Here is a 20181-nt window from a genome sequence, read left to right on the forward strand (position 1 = left end):
AGAGACTATAGAGACTACAGAGACCATAGATACTACAAAGACGTCAGAGACTTCAACAACTACAAAGACGACAGAGACTACAAAGACTACAGAGACCACAACGACTACAAAGACTACAGAGACTACAACTATTACAAAGACAACAGCAACTACAACGACTACAGAGACTACAACGACTACAACAACTACAGAGACCACAGATACTTCAAAGACTTCAGAGACTTCAACAACTACAAAGACAACAGAGACCACAAAGACTACAGAGACCACAACGACTTCAGAGACTACAATGACTACAACAACTACAGAGACTACAACTACTACAAAGACAACAGAGACTACAGCGACTACAGAGACTACAGGCAAATGAGTACCAGGTTGTGTGTCAGGCTGATTTTGAAATGCACATCACAAGAAGGACTGTGACTGACTGTGATCAGTTATTTGGATTTTGTTTTATTGCTAAGGACTTCCTAAAAGTATGCCAACCTAAGACCTCTCCTAGGAGTTAGTCTCCTATATCCAGAGTGCCCTTCAAATGTTATTTTAATCAATGAACAAAGAATTGCTTTGATTTCTTCCTAAATACTAAACAGAAGAAAAGTTAAAGGAGGATATCTAATGACTGCCAGACTTGAAAACAGGATAGACAAAGATTTGCACACAGAGCAGTGCCCGTGCCAAGTTAAATCCATATTTAAATCCTCTACTCGACAGACACTGCATGTAAATGAACATTCTTTGGCATAGGTTTATGCAGTGGGGGCACGCCAGAGAGCAAAATCCCACTCTAGTCAAACTGAAGCATTCATATCTGCATAATGTCTTTGTCTATTTCCTGTTCAATTCTATAATTGAGAACTAGGGTTGTGAAATAATTAGAGGGTCTTTGCCACACACACATGCACGGCTGATAATGTGGCTGTCATGCAGTGCAGTATGATTCCATGTTATGTGTGTGACCAGCGTGCTGGGTTGCGGAGTGGAGTGGATATATGATGGAGTTTGTTCCAGAGCAGAGCTGCCACAGATGGGGCTGACAGGTCTGCGTGCCATACCTCTGAAGCCTCTCTGTTCCCAGCAGCAGGACATGGGCGCCCTGTTCCATAAAACCTGTTACACATGAAACGTGATGAAAGTGATGAATGGTAGGTGAAAATGGACTGTATTAAGAGCAGATGAGACCTGGATGATATTACAGACAGGTGGAATTGATCTTATAATACATTTGTCAGGCTACAGTAATAGTATGCCTCTGTCTTTTATCTGCTTAACTGTTGGTGTGTGTGTGACCTCAGCTACTGTAGCAGTGTCTCATGACGTTGGTTGTCAGTGATTTGGTGGATGGGTAAATGGAGCGGCTGACTCATAACAGTAGAAACCACAGAGAGACAGTTCCTTCCTTCCAAGCCAAATGGAACCGATCCGAGTCCATGGGCCACTTTCTTTCAAACCTTGTTGTCTGTTAGCTTAGAATTGACATCACAGATGTGCATTTAGATATTTCTTCCAGAGATATTAGTAATGCATTCCACAGTAGAAATATAACACAAAAAACTGAATTACTCCTCAGAGAAGGACTTCCCTGTGCCGTAGATATAAAACCCATGTCCTTTTCCCTAACATTTCACCTATCAATAGCAGCCATATTTACCTTCATCAGATTCGATTGAGTGTTTCGCTAGAGAACAAAAATACTCCTGAAGAAACGGCTTAGCACAGAAGAATCAAAAACGACATCTGTGCAAATACCACTGGTGTTTACATTCATAATATAACCAGCATGTTCACACATTTATATTTGTTTGTTAACCTCCTGTAGAGAATGCTTAACAAAACGTGTCATGTTGCTATTCCGTAGATGACTATTTTAGTATTATCTCCTCATTTGAAGACAACTCTACCGCTCTATGTTTGTCTCAATCAGTGTGAAGCATAGTGATATTGTGTTGTCCCTGGCTGGTGTAGCTATTTCTGTAGTCGTGTGTAGAGAGAGGACCCTGGAGCCCCAGGCAGGAGCTGGCAGTCAGGACAGAGACTAGAGACTGGAGCTGGTGACAACTAGTGCCCTAAAGAGCCAAGCACGGTTGTGCTACAGCTAGTGTGGAGTACAGCGTTTCCCCCTTTTGGAATGTTATATTATTATGTGTAGTGTTAACATGTTATTTACTTTTGAAAAGTGTATTACTGTGTATTGCTAGAGTATGCCAATGAAGGTGCCATGAGTTGAGTTGAGTTGAATTGACTGCTGCACTCTGTGCAGTGCTGCCAGCCTCACATTGGCTGGCCTCTACATTGTCTTTGGCACGGGGTCTAGCCCGCACATTGTGATTGTGTGATGTTGGCCAAGCTCTTTTTCACGGTGGAAAAGTCTACTTCTCTCCTCGCTAAAGGGCCTGTTTGTTCTACTCATGCAAATGCAGATAGCTGGTGTTTAGTGTGTGCCCAGCCATGCGGTCAAGTGGCACGGTTCAGGCAACCGAAGACTTATGGTTTTTTGTCACTAACATTTAGAAATTTTAAACAAATTAAAGTGGATTACAGGCCCTCTGAGAGTCTGTGTTATGGTTTAAAGGTTTGTTTACTCCCTGCAATAGCTAGATTTGATTCATTGTATATACAATTCCTTGAAATCTGATCTGTTATATTTGAGGGCAAATCAAATGAATGGTATTGCAGTTTTCTGAAGCAGGGTGAAATGACAAAGGGAACAATCAATAACTTGCAAAATGTTGATGTTACTCCCCCTCCTGCAATTATGTTACCTACAAAACAATATTGGCTCAAACAGCGTGAAGAGTCTCAGAATCGTATCTCTTTACTGAGCAGGCCCCATAAATGTAATTTCGAAGGTCAGATATTATATTTGTTCATCACATAGCAGATGTTGAATTCATGCAATTGTGTCAACTTTATTGATTTATTTGTTTATATATTATTTTATTTTGCTGTCTTTGGAAACATGGAGTTTTTTAAAATGAGTTTTATGAAGTTTCAGTGCTCAGCTGTTTTGACAGGGCTGGACTATACATCACTGCCAAATCATCCAGCTCTGGTGCTCTGAAGCACATTTTGAGCATGCACACATGCTAAGGAGTGCACATTTTTTGGTCCGTGATTTATGTAAACCAAAATAAATGACGCCGTGAAAATGTGCCTGGCACTTGTAAAGCAGCACAGCCTTTGAATAGAGGAGGTATAACAGATTAGTCACTTTCTTCTACTCTTGCTCTGTCGTCTGTCCTCCTGCCAAGAGAATGGCAGCATGCTCGCTCGCTCGCCCAGGGACAAACACGACTGTAGATGCACTGTTATGTCTTTTGTTAAACCAGGCCCCTGGAGAACTGAGAGGCCGTTGCTATGAGACATTAGACGTGTGAAATATCTCTGCCCTGTTTGATTAACTGCAGCCTTTGCCTTTGATTCAAGAGAGATCATAAAGAAATGTGAAAAACAATCACTTTTGGATAGCAATGCAACTTTGCAATTCATTTGTTATATCACATTTTGAATAGTGTTTATGTCTAATTCATTTCCTCTAGGGGTACACTGGTTCCTTTCCTGTGCTGTATGGCCCCTCTCTTTCTGTGTTTGTTTATATGTGTAACGTGTCACTCCAGCTCTGTCTAACTGTTAAATGTCTGTGTGTGTTCTTGTGTGTGAGTGTGAGATTAGAGAGAGTCTGTTTATGTGTGTGTGTGTCTGTGTGTGTGTGTGTGTGTGTGTGTGTGTGTGTGTGTGTGTGTGTGTGTGTGTGTGTGTGTGTGTGTGTGTGTGTGTGTGTGTGTGTGTGTGTGAGGAGTCTGAGGACACGGTGCTGATGGAGTTGTGCATCCCTTCTTCTGACAGGTATGGATGAGAGGCCGAGCCAGGCAGCGTCCTCCTGGGCCCCAGGTGGCCAGTCGTCCAGTCCCTCTTACGAGTCCTCCAGGGTAAGAACACCGGCCCACTCACTCTCTGTGCACTCCCTCACCTCACCCCTCTGTCTCCCTCTGCCTGGCCTTTCTGCACCACATCATTTAACACTCATTATATCAACGTTTTACATTCACAGCTCACTGCAGAGGCAGGGAGGGAGACAGCACCAGTCATGTTGTGTGACCTGTAATTGGCATAATTTTCTTTTCCAGTATGACCTAATTGCATGGCACCAATATCCTCTTAAGTGATGGGTTTAAATATGTTGTCATTTGCATTGGATTATTTGCGCTAAGCTGAAATATTAAGCATTTGTCAGGGGAAGCTGATTAATGTTGTGTGCTTTGGAACATTATGGCTACATTGTGGAATTTCTGAAATGGGGGAAATTACTCCACCATTTGTAGATCTGTGCCAATATTAGGATTTAAAGTGCAAACTATATTTATGGTAGTGGATATCAATGGAAATATTGTTTGTTTTGGTTGATTGAAATTATAACTGTGACTAATGTTTATATTAGGTTATGAATATTCCTTAGAAATTATTTCAGTACCACCAACGAGTGATTAATTAATTCTTTCCATTAGGATTTCCAGACTCATATGAACTATTTTGGCAGTAATTCAAATGTTATTTCAGATACATGATCAGTTGCGTTGAATTCATCATGCATCATGCAAAAAGATAAAAAATAGAATGATGCATAACATGAAATCACACCACAACTGGTTCATATGGCATTTCTGTTCAAAGTGTGAATATATATTCTGTGTCTCTGTATTTGTTGTTTGTCTCCCACACCATGGTGGTTCTGGGTGCCCTGTATGAATTTCATTTAACGTCAATCTCCTGTCACTTTCCATCAGAAATCAGTTAAATGTCAGATCTGCTCGGCCCGCATTACCTTGTTTATTTTCCAATGCCCTTCCCGAATGAACCTCTACAGGCTATGGTTCCATCGGCTGCCTGATCCGAATTATAAGATGGAGACGTTTGAGATATCTTTGCTTTAGGTGGATATAAATCAGCGTTTCTGACATTGCAAGGGACGGGCATCAGTAAGCAGACAGCTGCTTGTGTCTCCATACTGCACATATGCACACAAACACACACACACACACACACACACACACATACACACACACACACACACACACACACACACACACACACACACACACACACACACACACACACACACACACACACACACACACACACACACACACACACACACACACACATACCTTCACACATACCTTCACACAGATACGCACGGATGCACACACATATATCAGAGAGCCAGAGAGATGGGGTTGTTTGTCCAGGTTTTACAGGTGTTTTATCAACATGATTACTCATGTAGGCCAGAGAAGAAGACTTGCTCTGAAATAACCACTCTCATAATAGGGGATGGTATTTCTTCTAGTTTCTCTGCACAGCAAATTGCAGGGCCCTCTTAACTTACACCTTATACCAAACCATTTATTTTGTTATTGGCAGCGCATGCTATTTGGGATATTTTGTAGACATAATTGAGAGTGAGTATGGACACCAAATTGATGGTGAAAGGCAACGTACCTACTATACACTGCCTGGTGTCCAGCCTGTCAAAGGTTCATCTGGATGACTTTGACCAAAGAGAATGGAGCCAATCTCTTTAATCCCCAGGCACATTTGATCTCTGCCTGCACCACTACATCTGTCCATTCATCACTCTGTCTGTCCATACAGACCACGGTGTGCTATGTGTTTGTGCCTCTGCTGCCCCACACTCCTGCTCCATATTCACGTTAAAGCAGTGTACCTAAAATGCAGTTACAATGTTCACTAGCAATGTGCTGAGTGCACAGATAAATAGCCTGCAGCAGCACACATGCACAGATACTCTCTAGGTGTTAAGTACTACTTGGTTGTTATCCAGTGGTATTTATAGCACAATGTTGCTTATTCCCAAATAAGAGGAAGGACGTCCTCTGATTTTGAGATGTGGTTTAGATCTTCATCTGAGATTTGATTTGGATAGACAGGGAGTATTAGGTCAAGCAGTGTGTTTCTAGCCATAGAGCTGAGGCCCAGCCGGAAGACAGGGAGGAGTCTAGGAACAGAACCCTTTAAATCCATTAAACAGTAGATAAGCACTTATCTACAGTTCAGCTTTTGTCTCAAAAGTCGTATTTCCATAATTCTCATTGTAATGTTTCATAAATTGTGCTCAGCAACTCATACAAAGCAAGGTTTCCCAGAATAAATGCTTTTCGGAAAAGCGCGTTTCTGTTATTCAAAGAGTTCAGTGTAGTGTGTCTGTCTGAGCGGGGCCTGCTTGGGTGCTTCAAGGTAGCAGTGTATGATTAGTGGACTGTGAACAGACTCCAGCCCTCCGTGCTGACCTTGGCTTCCAGCCAGCCAACGTATCATGGGCAGTTGTGGCTGCAGGCCATCCGCCTGACAGCCGGGGCTGTGCCCAACGCCACCGCAGGAGGCCCCGCAGCCCGCACGCCCCAGCCCTGCCGCGACACTCACCCCACACACGTCCATCACGCCCGTATCATGCCTCCCCAAGCCGCAGCCACACATTCACCTGGGACGCCACACTCCATCTAGGAGATTACTTTTTAAACGCTGTGGCGAGGGATAGGGGCAAGGCAGGAGCTGTGGCCTGCATGCTTAAGTAGTGATTTGACAGTTATGTAGCCGGCGGTAACTGGCCCCGTTGGTCGCAGTGACAGCATGTGTTAGTGTCTGGGCCGATGTAGCCGAGCAGTGTTTGTAAATGATGAGGGTTCTGTGATTGATGATCTAATGGTCCCAGAGGAGCAGACACAGGGTGGGCTGGGTAGTGTGATCTCACCCTGACCATTATCCCCTCTGCCTTTCTTCTCTCTGGCCTCCCTACCTGCCCCTCCTCGCTGGCCTTTTCCAGCTCTGTGGCAGCTGTCTCCACCAGGGAAGGAAAGACCAGGAGGAAATAGAGGACTGAGATGTCCAGATTAAGTTGTTCATTACTTACTACTCTTTGTTTTATTTGGTTAAATGTCTGTTGAAACACACCTGGGGGATTTGATTTGTAGTGCAGGAGAGGTTTGTATGGGTTGTTGTTGCCTGCCTGTGTGTGTGTGTGTGTTTCGGAGCCTCTCACAGGGGTGGTGTTATTAGTCCGTTCATGGCGTGATTAACAGGGAGCGCGGCCTGGCAGGAACACAATGGGGAATCTCTGTGGATCCCCTCGACACAGCACAACACTCCACTGCCTTTGAAATTACTCCATCACCGTCTGCTCACAAAAAAGATGGATAACAAGATTAACTTTTTTTACTGTATGTTGAATGCAGAAGGTACGAGTTGGGGGAAAAAAGCTCTATAGAAATTCTCGTCCAGTGCTGCTCGGTCCCTCCGGTGGGAGTTAATGTAGTTTGGAAGGACGCATTTGACTGGAGCGCAGGAGGATTTTCACAGGGCCTGGGATTAGCACTGCTACAGAGTATATTTTATTGCAGGGGACCCTGAGTTTTCAAAGACCATACTGTGACCGATATTTAGACCTAAGCTCCTGAAGCTGATAACTGCCATGAAAGGCCGCAGGAGAAAAAGGCAATTTTTTAAGCTGCAGGTACCTTGGTAGGATGGAGGGCGGCAGTTTTTCCCGTCATAGGATATAATACCCTGTTATTAAATGTTTTACATTAGAATCATTATTGTCACAGTATATAGAGGTTTTTAATTATCGTAAGTGAGTAAGATTTGTTTTCATTCATAGACAAAAAAATCCTCAAAAAAATAAAGCTGCATGTGTTGCGTTTAGTGTTAGTGTTGCTTGGCAACGTTTTGAGACTGGCTGTCTTTGGTTTAACAAATACACCACCTAGAAGGGTTATGGGGGAAACATTTTAAAACTGATCTTGGAAATGGGTATTGCATTTTATGAGAGGTTTGCTAGAATCTCTTGGACTGGTTCACGACAGCCTCTTGTAGGGCATTGGAAGATGAATCCCTGCAACTAAGCCTTAGAATTGACACAAGTCACTGATGCTGTTATGTATCCATTTGGACTAAGGGTTTTTCCTAATCGTTTTCATCCAAATGTGAATGTGCCTGTTTGTGCATCATGCATGTTCTGATCCATGTAATGTATTTACAATTAACATGTCAACATGTCTTCTCTCAAAAAGCCCATTGCCTCTTCAGATCAACAGAATACATGTGCATCATTAACCTTGTATTTTCTAATCCTGAAACATGTGGCATATGCGTTGACAGGCTGATCAGGGTTCTGTTTTACTGCTTTTACAATCAGTCAGAGATTAAAAAAGTCATTTTTAATGACGGAAAGGAGAAAAATGTACAGTTTCAGGGGACAGTTGACCAATTGTGCTCTCCTTCCTCAGTAATTAGTGTACTGTCATAGCACTCAATTAGCCAAGCAGCCTAATAATGTGTTTAATACTCTGATCTCTCCCCCCAGGGTTTGGCAGACAGCCCTCATTATGGTGATCACATGAGTGACAGTCGATTAGTGTCCCATGAAGGATTGTCCCAGACACCTTTTATGAACTCCAGCATAATGGGTAAGTAGGTGTTTCTCAATGCCTCACCCCTCACATGCCCACAGGTCTCACAGATCCATTTTATTAAAAAAACTCCCTTCAGCCCTGTGTGGACAAGGCATGTCACGCATCAGGAAGTGGCAGCCCCCACAGCCTCGCTAGGTCGGGTGTTTTTCCACTTCCTCTCCCCTTCTCTCCTCTCACTCTCTCCTTACGTCACCCTCTCTCTCCTGCTCTCCATCTCCCTCTCTCCTCCTGTGGTGACCGTCTTCAGAAGTTGACCCTCCCCCAGGGTGGAAGTCACGCCATCAGTACAGTTTTCCATCACAAAAGACTGTCTTCTAGCTATCAGAAAAGCCACCGGCAACTTCCAGTGGCAGGAGAGGTGGTGTCTAAGGAAGGGGGGTTAACCAAGCAGATGTGCCAGAGACCATTTCATACAAAAACAGCCCACCATCACCATTGTGGGATATCATTTAGGATTTCTAATAGATGCTTGAATGGCAGGTGATCTGTGATGGTTTATGCAGACTTAGCGTTTGGTTTGTTAAATCATGCGAAACCTGATTGTGCTGCTCTGATGTTGCACCACCACTTCCATTTGTCTGCTACCAGCAGCAGTATGATAATTCCCTTCCAAATAAAAGCCTTTATTTTGAAGCCAGTAGTGACTCCATTCAGATTGGGATGCTTTGGGAGATTTACGAGATTGAATTTACTGTGCTGGTCCTTTGCCATCCCAGTATATAATCACTGTTGAGTATGAACAGATAAGAATGATGATCACTGGTTAAAAAAATCCCCATCATAAAACCATATTATAGATTTATCAAACCTAAATGGTGGGTTAGAATTTCTAAAGGTTATTTATTCCCCCCTGATGTGATAGATACATTCTAACAATTAAAAGCTATATATTACACTGGCCTTTCTCCTGGAGTCATTGTGATGTGTTAGCACATGACAGTTTTATGGGCAACTGAATCCCCGGCTCATTGTAAGATTGCCCTGGAGACTGGTTGCCATGCAAGGTGGATAGTTTACGGATGGGTGCTGGTGCAGGAGACGACTGAAAATGAAATGTTATCTTTGTGGGGATTGATCACAGGATGCGTTTGGGAGGGTGGGCTCCTCTCTGTTCTCCGGCTCTGGCTGTAATTATGCTTATAAGTGGCAGAATATGGAAATGATCTGCTGCAATGATGTGTCAGGGCATTAGACAATCTGATTGTGGGCCTAAATAGCTTGTGCTTATCAGAGGCTGGGATTGGAAGATGAGCCTGGTCTTCAATACAATTGAATTTCAGCAGTAATATCTGGGATTTCAATGGAATTACCTAGTTTGGAGCGACCTTATTAAATCAAGCCTGAAAGGTTATTCCTCACCAATGAAAGAGGTGGAACACGCATGCAGGGACATTATACAATTATGCATTACAACTATACATGGGGCATTTCCAAGGGAACCCTCTGGTTGTACAGTACTACGTGACCCATTTTTGTTTGATCTCACCATTGGAGTGAGCCAACCGAGCCATGGTCATCTAAATGGATTATCTTAATACAAATCTCAATGGTCTGCAGTGTCCTTCGACAAACATTTGGATGATGTAGACACTTTGTTTAGATACCTCAGTGTATGTGGTTACTCAAGACATTTAAAATAAGATAACATGTTTTGAGGGATTGGAAGCATAGGTTCAATAACTCACTGCCACATTTACTGAGTTGTATTTTTGGTATTCTATTTGGTATTGAATAAGAATGGATATTGTTCTGATTTGAGTGTTTATATTATTTAAGTGTGCCTTGCTTTACTGATAGCTCTGCAGGTGGAAAGGAACAATGGTCTTCCTTACTCACTGCTTTGTGTGTGTGTTCAGGCCCATACAGTCATTGGCTTCGACAGACCTGACTCACAATGACCAGGAAACCTAATTTGCAATGCTTTTGAACAACATCTAAATCAGCTTTAGTTTAGATAAGAAATCTTACCTCCTAAGACGTACTTAGTCGAAGAAAAGCCAGCAAGCCATTGTCCTGATTGTATTGTGTGTGTGCATGTTTTTTTCTTTGTATTTTATTTCATGGTTTGTATGGAACAGAGGAGACGGTTGGCTCAGACCTGACTACATCATTCAACCAAAGAGAAGTATGACATGTTGAAAGCAGCTTGGGGTTATTTGAGGTCAGCTATTGTGTATGATAATGAACATGTTACAGTTGTTAGTGCCCAACAGATGGCTGGCAATGACTGTTTATTTGACATTATATTTTAATGACAGTTACCAGCAGAATATGCTGCATGACTTGAATAATGGAGGCTCATTCTAGAGGTCATCTTTGGTTCATTGGGGCTTTGTGTTTGTACAGCTTGGGAATAGTAGAATAACAAATGAATAGTAAACTGTTGTAAATATAAATTCAATGAAGCTATTCATATGTAGCTACATGTATGGAAACAGGAGTACCCAAAGTCTTTCAGGAATCAGATATGAATCTACATAAATAGATGATGATCAGAATTACCCCCTCTTGCCTCATGTGATGGCCTTATTGTCTGTCCCTCACGAGTAATGCCTGTGGGTTGGAGGGTGAGGAATGTGGATTAGGATGAGGAGAAGGGCAGGCTGACGTGTGAGCTCCCAGTGATGGCACCAGCAACCTCTCTTGGGGCTAGCGTAGTCCCTGTGTCAGAGCGGGTCAGGCGGTCAGCCCCCCCCCCAATCCTCTTACTGCACGACGACACATTCTCCTCAGCACGCTACACTATCCATACATACAGTAGTGCAGTATCAGCTTACTGTCTCACTCAGAAGGCCATGTAGATCCCTCTGACTCAATCACTGACTGTGTAGATGACGAGGTGGTGAGCAACATGGACATGCTGCTCATTGTGTTTCCATGTTTGTATGCAAATGCTGCTCCTTGACAAAATCCAGTAAACAGTAAATAATGGTAAGCGGCAAACAAAGTGGGAAAGGATGGAGTGAGTATTGTAATGGAACGACTTGTTCAATCCCATCCAGTGTTACAAATGCAATATTCTTAGTATTTATAACTCCCACTGAGGATCTAGATGTATTAAATAAGTATATCTCTGCTCCCTTTTCCCTCCTATTCTTCTGTTCACTCTATATTCCATGTAAGGAATCCTAGAACAAGTTCTAGAAGCTCTAAGGTAAAAGATGATTATTGCCTATGTCCAGCCCTCCTTGCCCTGTCTCTCTCCTGGCTGAGGATGTGTCCTGTATACCAGTGTTTCTCTGAGGGAGGAGTGGAGGGTGTTGCATAACGCTGACTGTGAGTAGTTGTTTGAGGCAATATTTAATAAGCACTAATCCAGCTTTAGATTAAATAGAAATATGCATGCAGATAGGGAATCCTGCCTCTTCAGCGGGTGCAGTATTTACTGGTCAAACAGATTATGATCACGAAGAGAAATTGGTTTAGTCTTTTGTTGATATTCAAGACACAAACAGTAACAGGTGGCAAGGCAAACACACGTGTTTTGGCTTTGGGTCATATAATATGTATCACTTGAAATATAGTCTCATAATTAAGCAGATTTAATTGTATTATTGGGATGGGAAAATCTTTCTGCTTTAATATGAAGCAAAATCAGAAGAAAGATCTGTGCTTGTTACTGAGGTTTCTCATTTACAGTGCCGTCAGAAGTAATTTAATTGTTTGGACATGATTTTGAAAGACTGCCTCAAGGCTTAAAAATATTTTTGTAACCTGTCTCCTCCCCTTCATCTACACTGATTGAAGTAGATTTAACAAGTGACATCAATAAGGGATCATAGCTTTCACCTGGATTCACCTGGTCAGTCTATGTCATGGAAAGAGCAGGTGTTCCTAATGTGTTGTGCACTCAGTGTATCAAGGGAAGGGTATAAAACCATTTCTAGAGTGTTGAACATTTCGAAGAGCACAGTGGTCTCCATCATTGGGAAATTGACAAAATATGGAACTACCCAGACTCTGCCTAGAGCTGGCTGCCCGACCAAACCTTGGTCAGGGAGGTGACCAAGAACCCAATGACCACTCTGACAGAACTACAGAGTTTCTTGGCTGAGATGGGAGAACCTGCCTCAGTCTCTACAGCACTTCACCAATCTGGGCTTTATGGGACAGTGGCCAGACGGAAGCCACTCCTGAGAAAAACACTCTGAGATCATAAGCAAAGGATTCTGTGGTCTGATGAGACAAACATTTTACTCTTTGGCCTGAATGCAAAGCGCTATGTCTGGAGAAAACCACACGCAGCTCATCACCCGTCTAACATCATCCCTACCTTGAAGCATGGTGGTGGCAGTCCCCACCTGAGACTGGTAAGGATAGAGAGAACAATGAATGGAGGCAAATACAGGCAAATCCTTGATGAGAATCTGCTTCAGAGTGAAAATGACCTTAGACAGGGGGCGAAGATTTACGTTCCAACAGGACAATGACCCCAAGCATACAGCCAGAGCAACGCTAGAATGGCTTCAGAACAAGAATGTGAAAGAACTTGAGTGGCCCAGCTAAAGCCCAGATTTGAATAACCTTGATAATCTGTGAAAAGACTTGAAGATTGCTGTTCCCCGTCACTCCCCATTTCACTTAACAGCGCTTGAGAAAATATGCAAGGAAGAATGGGAGAAAATGCCCAAATCCAGATGTGCAAAGCTAATAGAGACATACCCAAGATGACTCATAAAGCTGTAATTGCCGCCAAAGGTGCTTCTACAAAGTATTGACTCAGGGGTGTGAATACTTATGTAAATTAGATATTTATTTATTTCATTTTCAATAAGTTGCAAAAATGTCCAAAAAACATGTTTTCACATTGACATTATGGGGTATTGTGTGTAGATGGGTGAGAAAAATGATCAATTTAATGCATTTTGAATTCAGGCTGCAACACAACAACATGTGGAATAAGTCCAGGTGTATGAATACTTTCTGAAGGCACTGTAGCCCTGAGATTTCCCTGTAGTGTCACCATGCATTCTGGGTCAGTTTGTGGTCCACATCTCTGCATATGTGTATATACACTGAGAGTACAAAACATTAAGAACACCTGCTCTTTCCATGACATAGACTGACCAGATGAATCCCGGTTAACACTATGATTCCTTATTGATGTCACTTGTTAAATCCATTAAAATCAGTGTAGATGAAGGGGAGGAGACAGGTTACATAATGATTTTTAAGCCTTGACTAAATTGAGACATGGATTGTGTATATGTGCCATTCAAAGGGTGAATGGGCAAGACAAAAGATTGAAGTGTCTTTGAACAGGGTATGGTAGTAGGTGTCAGGCACACCGGTTTGTATCAAGAACGGCAACTCTGCTGGGTTTTTCACACTCAACAGTTTCCTGTGTGTGTGTCAAGAATGGTCCACCACCCAAAGGACATCCAGCCAACTTGACACAACTGTGGGAACCATTGGAGTCAACATGGGCCAGCATCCCTGTGGAACGCTTTCGACACTTTGTAGAGTCCATGCCCGACAAATTGTGGCTGTTCTGAGGGCAAAATGAGGTGGTGCAACTCAATAGTAGGAAGGTGTTCTTAATGTACATATGAGTGGTTCTATATCTTCAATATGTTAATTTAACAACGGCACATGGAGAATTCTCCTGGCCCTGTAATGTTGTTTCATTTTTCAGAGTTGCCAGACCTATGGTGAACGATAGCTATACTTATATCTGCTCCTGCAGTGAGAGCATGACAGGACTCATTGAGTTGTATTTCCTGAGAGCCCTATGCTGGTTCATTGGGATGACTATATGAGTACCAGACTTGGATCTTATTTCCTGCTGAGTTTCATCTCTTACTGTAGAATGGAGAGGAAACGTTTAACAATCTGATGCAATTTGAACAATTTGTACAGATGATAACATATAAATAGACTAGCAGCAGTGTGATTACCATTTTTTGTTAAAGCCACTTCTGTTGAGTAGAAGCACAGAGCCTATTCACCCACCTAGGTGAGGAGAAAAGGTGTTGAGGGTTACTGTACGCTGCTTCAGGTGCCAGTTTAAATAAGTCCTCCACTGATTTCTCACTTCTTTCAAGTCTGTTGGCTTTGAGCTTCTTCATTCACCTTGAGTGAGTTCTATTCAAAACCTTTTTGGCTGTGTTTGGTCTTTTTCTTCAGTTTGGCATAGACAAGGCCAATAGGTACCATTAAAGACAGAGGCTAGGAAGAGCTATTGACTTTCATCCTGGCTCTCAGATGGCACTTGGAAATCACTGCTTAATTTCACAAGACAGGATTTATTCCGTGAGTCACGTTGATGGCTGTGCGTCAAAGAAGAAGAGAAAGAAGGGGAAATGTCCTACAAGGACACCCAGAAACATGAAACATCGTTGCTGTCTTTTGACCACTTTTCTCTTTTTTTGCAGCAAAAAATCTGTTGCAACCTTCCTCGTGACAGTTGGAGTAGGTTTGGTGATCATTTGGAGTAGGTTTGGTGACCATTGTTTGCTGAGTGTGTTGAAAGTGATTTAATGAGAGTTTGAGTATGAGAGTTAGTGTGTGTGTGTGTGTGTATAGAGTACGTATGTATACAGTACCAGTCAAAAGTTTGGACACACCTACTCAATCAAGGGATTTTCTTTATTTTTACCAATTGTAGAATAAAAGTGAAGACATCAAATAATGAAATAACACATATGGAATCATGTAGTAACGAAAAAAGTGTTAAACAAATCAAAATAGATTCTTCAAAGTAGCCACCCTTTGCCTTGATGACAGCTTTGCACACTCTTGGCATTCTCTCGAGCAACTTCATGAGGAATATTTTTTGAACAGTCTTGAAGGAGTTCCCACATATGCTGAACACTTGTTGGCTGCTTTTCCTTCATTCTGCGGTCCAACTCATCCAAAACCATTTCAATTGGGTTGAGGTCGGGTGATTGTGGAGGCCAGGTGATCTGATGCAGTACTCCATCACTCTCCTTCTTGGTCAAATAGCCCTTACACATCCTGGAGGTGTGTTTCGGGTCTTTGTCCTGTGGATAAACAAATGATAGTCCCACTAAGTGCAAACCAGATGGGATGGCGGATCGCTGCAGAATGCTGTGGTAGCCATGCTGGGTAAGTGTGCCTTGAATTCTAAATAAATCACAGACATTGTCACCAGCAAAGCACCCCCACACCATTACACCTCCTCCTCCATGCTTCACGGTGGGAACCACACATGCAGAGATCATCCATTCACCTACTCTGCGTCTCACAAAGACACGGCAGTTGGAACCAAAAATCTCACATTTGGACTCATCTAATGTCCATTGCTCGTGTTTCTTGGTCCAAGCAAGTCTCTTCTTCTTATTGGTGTCCTTTAGTAGTGGTTTCTTTGCAGCATTTCGACCATGAAGGCCTGGTTCACGCAGTCTCCTCTGAACAGTTGATGTTGAGATTTGTCATGACGTTGGCCTGTGGGTAAGGTTTATGACCCCCCCATAAATACCTTTCTCCCTTCACTCTCTCTCTTGACTCTACTGAAGGACTCTTGAATAGCCTTTGTTAAACATAGAGAGTCTGGGAACATCAAACGGTGGGGGGAAAGGAACCATATTTCGGTAATCCAACCAGTGGAGAATATGTGTTGGTACTTAATGAATGTGATGTCAGTTCGGTTGTCATCTGAGACATTGTTATTAATGATAGGATGGCATAAACTGTATCGTGGAAAGTCTACACATTATAGTTATCAGATTCACATGGAATTGTTGTGCAATTTAAATGTTTAAATATGAAACTATTTGTGAAAAGATTCAATGTAATCTTAGCTTCCAAATGAAAGAATTGGGTTTTCATAAGGTTAGAGCTCTGCTCAATCAGTGGCCCGCCCCTGTGAAGAGACATTGGTTATAAACTATGAAACACACCCTTCTCTCCCTCCACTATATAAGCCCTTGACGAAAATGTAACATTCCGAGTATGCGAGGCCTGCAGCCTCTGCGTTAAAAGGGCGAATAACTTGCTCTTCCGGGTACATTAGGGCGACGGTCCGATGTCAGAAGGATTCAGATAATAAGCTGTTCCGAGAACGTGAAGACGACGGTTCCACGTTAAAAGGGCTAACATGTCAACTACAGAACTAAGCCAACCTCAGCGTGAGCTTTGGTTGCGAATGGTATGAACTTTGAACTCTTATTCACTACAGAAGTGATACCTCCTAGCCGTTGAGTTAGCAGCAGCCGCTGTAAACGTGGGCTAGGAAAGGACGGACAAAAACGTGGGCTAGGAAAGGACGGACAAAGGATCTCTTCTAACAAATAACATGACACTGCCAAGTATTCAGTTTACCACCAGAGACACTCTTAAAGGGACAAGGAAGATCTCTGTTGGGCAACACGGCCAGCATCTACGACCAACCTACCGAAGCGCAGCTCAGAGTAAATATTTATTGCATTTTCCTTTTCCAAATGGGCAGTTATTTAGAATGCATAAGATTCTGTATTTACGATAGCATAGCTTCTCCCTTTGTTCTTCAGTCCTCCCACACTTTCATTCAAGCCCAACCCCCTCTCTTTGTGTAACCAGCCGTCATACAGGTTCCGTCCCCCAGGGACGTTTTCTTGTAGGACATAATTAGTAATCAATGTATGATCCATTCTGTGTATATGTAATTCTGTGTGATTAGTTAGGTATTTAGTAAATAAATAATTAAACTAAAGTTTGTATTGCTGATTCAACTTGTTAGCCAGGGTTTGTGAAGATAACCAAGAATTTACAATGTTCAGATGAGACTGAAATAAGGTGACGATTAATATTGACTGCTATTGATGTAAAATATTACTTGGTCTTTAAGAGTTTATTCGGAAGATAACAGCTCTATAAACACTCTTTCGTGGTGCCCCGACTTTCTAGTTAATTACATTTACATGATTAGCTTAATCAGGTAATATTAATTACAGAGAAAGGATTTTATAGAATAGCATGTCATATCACTTAATCCGGCATAGCCAAAGACACGACAGATGTGTCTGTTACTTGTTCTCTGTGAAGCATTTATTTGGGCTGCAATTTTTGAGGCTGGTAACTTATCCTCTGCAGCAGAGGTAACTCTGTGTCTTCCTTTCCTGTGGTGGTCCTCATGAGAGCCAGTTTCATCATAGCGCTTGATGTTTTTTATGACTGCACTTGAAGAAACATTCCCATTTCTTGACATTTTCTGGATTAACTGACCTTCATGTCTTAAAGTAATGATGGACTGTAATTTCTCTTTGTTTATTTGAGCTGTTCTTGCCATAATATGGACTTGGTCTTTTGCCAAATAGGGCTATCTTCTGTATATCACCCATACCTTGTCACAACGCAACTGATTGGCTTAAACGCATTCAGAAGATAATAAATTCCACAAATGAACTTTTAACAAGGCGTACCTGTTAATAATTGAAATGCATTTTAGGTGACTACCTCATTAAGGTGGTTGAGAAAATGCCAAGAGTGTGCAAAGCTGTCACCAAGGCAAAGGGTGGCTACTTTGAAGAATCTCAAATATAAAATATATTTTGATTTGTTTAACACTTTTTTGGTTACCACATGATTCCATATGAGTTATTTCATAGTTTTGGTGTCTTCACTATTATTCTACCATGTAGAAAATAGTAAAAAGAAACAATGAGTCGGTGTGTTCAAACTTTTGACAGTTACTGTATGTGTGTGTGTTCAGCCACGTGACTGTGTCTGTATTAATAACTCTGCTGAGCTGCTACGATACACCCTCACGTTCCTCCAGCGCACCTCACATGCTCTGTGTGTGTAGTACCATTAAAACAAATCTGATTAATATAACTAGCTCACCACACACATCCAGGCCTTCTGTCATTAGACTTGATTTGGTGGGCTAATGGTATTTCCAAGTTACATCATGTCTGCAGTGGCATGGGACTGTATTTAGCCTGAGTCACCCATGGTGATCTCAGAGGTGTGTTGTGTTGCCTTCCAGTTGTTGAACACCATCCTAGCGATTACTGTGAAAATTCCCCTAACTAACCTGTTTAACCACTGCTCATATTTCCAGGCAGATTAAATCTATTAGATGGCAGTTAATGGAGCAGGGGAGGCTGTGGCCTGGGCCCCAGAGACAGACTGGAGGCCCCTAGATGGGGACAGACATTCTCTGCCCTACTCTGTGGTCTGTGCTCTCACCAGCCCAGAGCCCAGGGCCCGTATCCACAAAGCGTCTCGAAGTAGGAGTGCTGATCTAGGATCAGATTAGCCTTTTAGATCATGATGAATAAGATTATATGAACATATCCTATATCAGCATTCCTACTTTGAGATGCTTTGTTGATACAGGCCCAGCTATTCTCTGCCTGTTCCTCTAGAGACAGTGGTTACTGGGTTTCCATCTGATACCACTGGGACCGTCACCAAATACTTTGGACTCCTAACCCTAATTGATCTGTAACAGATGAAAGACACTTTTTCTTTTCATAGAAAGTGTTTTCTCTATGTCGATTCATTTTTTTTTCTTCAAATAACTCTCTGGAGGAAAGTGCTTTTTAGTTTTCAGGCCAGAATATGTGGAGACTTGGTTCCACAGTCTCCTTTATTGAAAATGTGAGGCCTTCTCCATAGCTACACAACATAAAAAGCAGCCAGGCCTTGGACCAGTCTTAAAGTCTGTGTATAGGCTCAGGAAAAGTCCACAGACTGACATGCTTTCGCTGTTGATAGATGGACGAGAGGAGAGCAGTGAAGACAGAGTTTAAATCACAATCTGTCCTTGAAGGCCAGCCAACCCCTGTTAGTGTGTCCAAGACCACTGTGACCATGTATCCAAGTGCATCAGTGCTTTTCATACAACAATTTCAATGTGGATGAAAGTACACCTTTTTTAAAAGCAGCATTGCTCAGTATCCTTGGAACAGATGAATATCACACAGTTTAAATTTAACAGTGTCCAAGAATAGTTTGTGCTGCTTGCCTTATCTGGGTAATTAAAGCTTGCTGTCACCAGGAAATAATTGTGGAGCCCATGCAGCACTAGTTTCTGAGATTTGCATCCTCATTGCCAGCCTGCAGAGTGTTCTGCAGTTAGCCCTCCTCTCTCTCCTCTCTTCTCCCTCTGCTTTCTGCTAAATGAATTCTCCGTGCACAGAAGAATTGTTCTCATCTGTTTTTCATCTCCTTTTTATGAAACGTAATGGGTTTCCAGGAAATGAAATGATGCAGTCGTTTAGTGACAATGCAAAGTGTTCAGAGCATTTTGTTGCCTAGGGTTATGTGCATAAGAGGGGCCATGACAGCGCCAAGATGTATTCTCCCTGCCTTTTGTGCAGTGGGGGGAAAATCAATCTCTCTCAGTGCCTAGGTAGTGTCTCTTTCTCCTTTTTGTTTTTAATTGTTCCTTAAGGCTTATCATGGAGAGCCAAATCCCACATGGCGCTAGCATCCCGAGCGTGTTTAACTGGTGCAGGTGTCGGTGTGCTCGTGTTCTGTCCCGTGAGGGCCCCTCCCCCGACCCAGGCTGTGATTGCGGCCAGGTGCTGCTCAGGTGTTCACCCGGGTACTTCTGCATTGTGGGTCACAGGTGCTGCCAAGGTTGCTCCCTCTCCTCTCCTCCGTCTGTCACTCACTCGCTTCTGCCTGCACCCCCCCTTTTCTCTGATTGCGCACCCCTCCTCTCTCTGTCTCTCTCTCTCTCTCTCTTCTCTATTTCTCCTGGTTACGCTCAAATTTGCCCACCCTCTGCAGCCTCCGC

General features: G+C 42.7%; 1 protein-coding gene across 6 annotated transcripts in view; it reads left to right on the top strand.

The window, feature by feature from the left end:
• The window catches only part of LOC115167234 (transcription factor 12), a 93385-nt gene that overhangs the window by 13983 nt on the left and 59221 nt on the right, over positions 1–20181 (top strand). For all 6 annotated transcript variants that reach the window (XM_029721434.1, XM_029721435.1, XM_029721436.1 and 3 more), the window contains exons 4-5: positions 3850–3932; positions 8384–8486. In XM_029721434.1, coding sequence (XP_029577294.1) covers positions 3850–3932; positions 8384–8486 — 186 coding nt within the window. The remainder of the gene's footprint in view (positions 1–3849; positions 3933–8383; positions 8487–20181) is intronic.

This window comes from Salmo trutta, chromosome 29, assembly GCF_901001165.1.
Source record: "Salmo trutta chromosome 29, fSalTru1.1, whole genome shotgun sequence".
NCBI lineage: Eukaryota > Metazoa > Chordata > Actinopteri > Salmoniformes > Salmonidae > Salmo > Salmo trutta.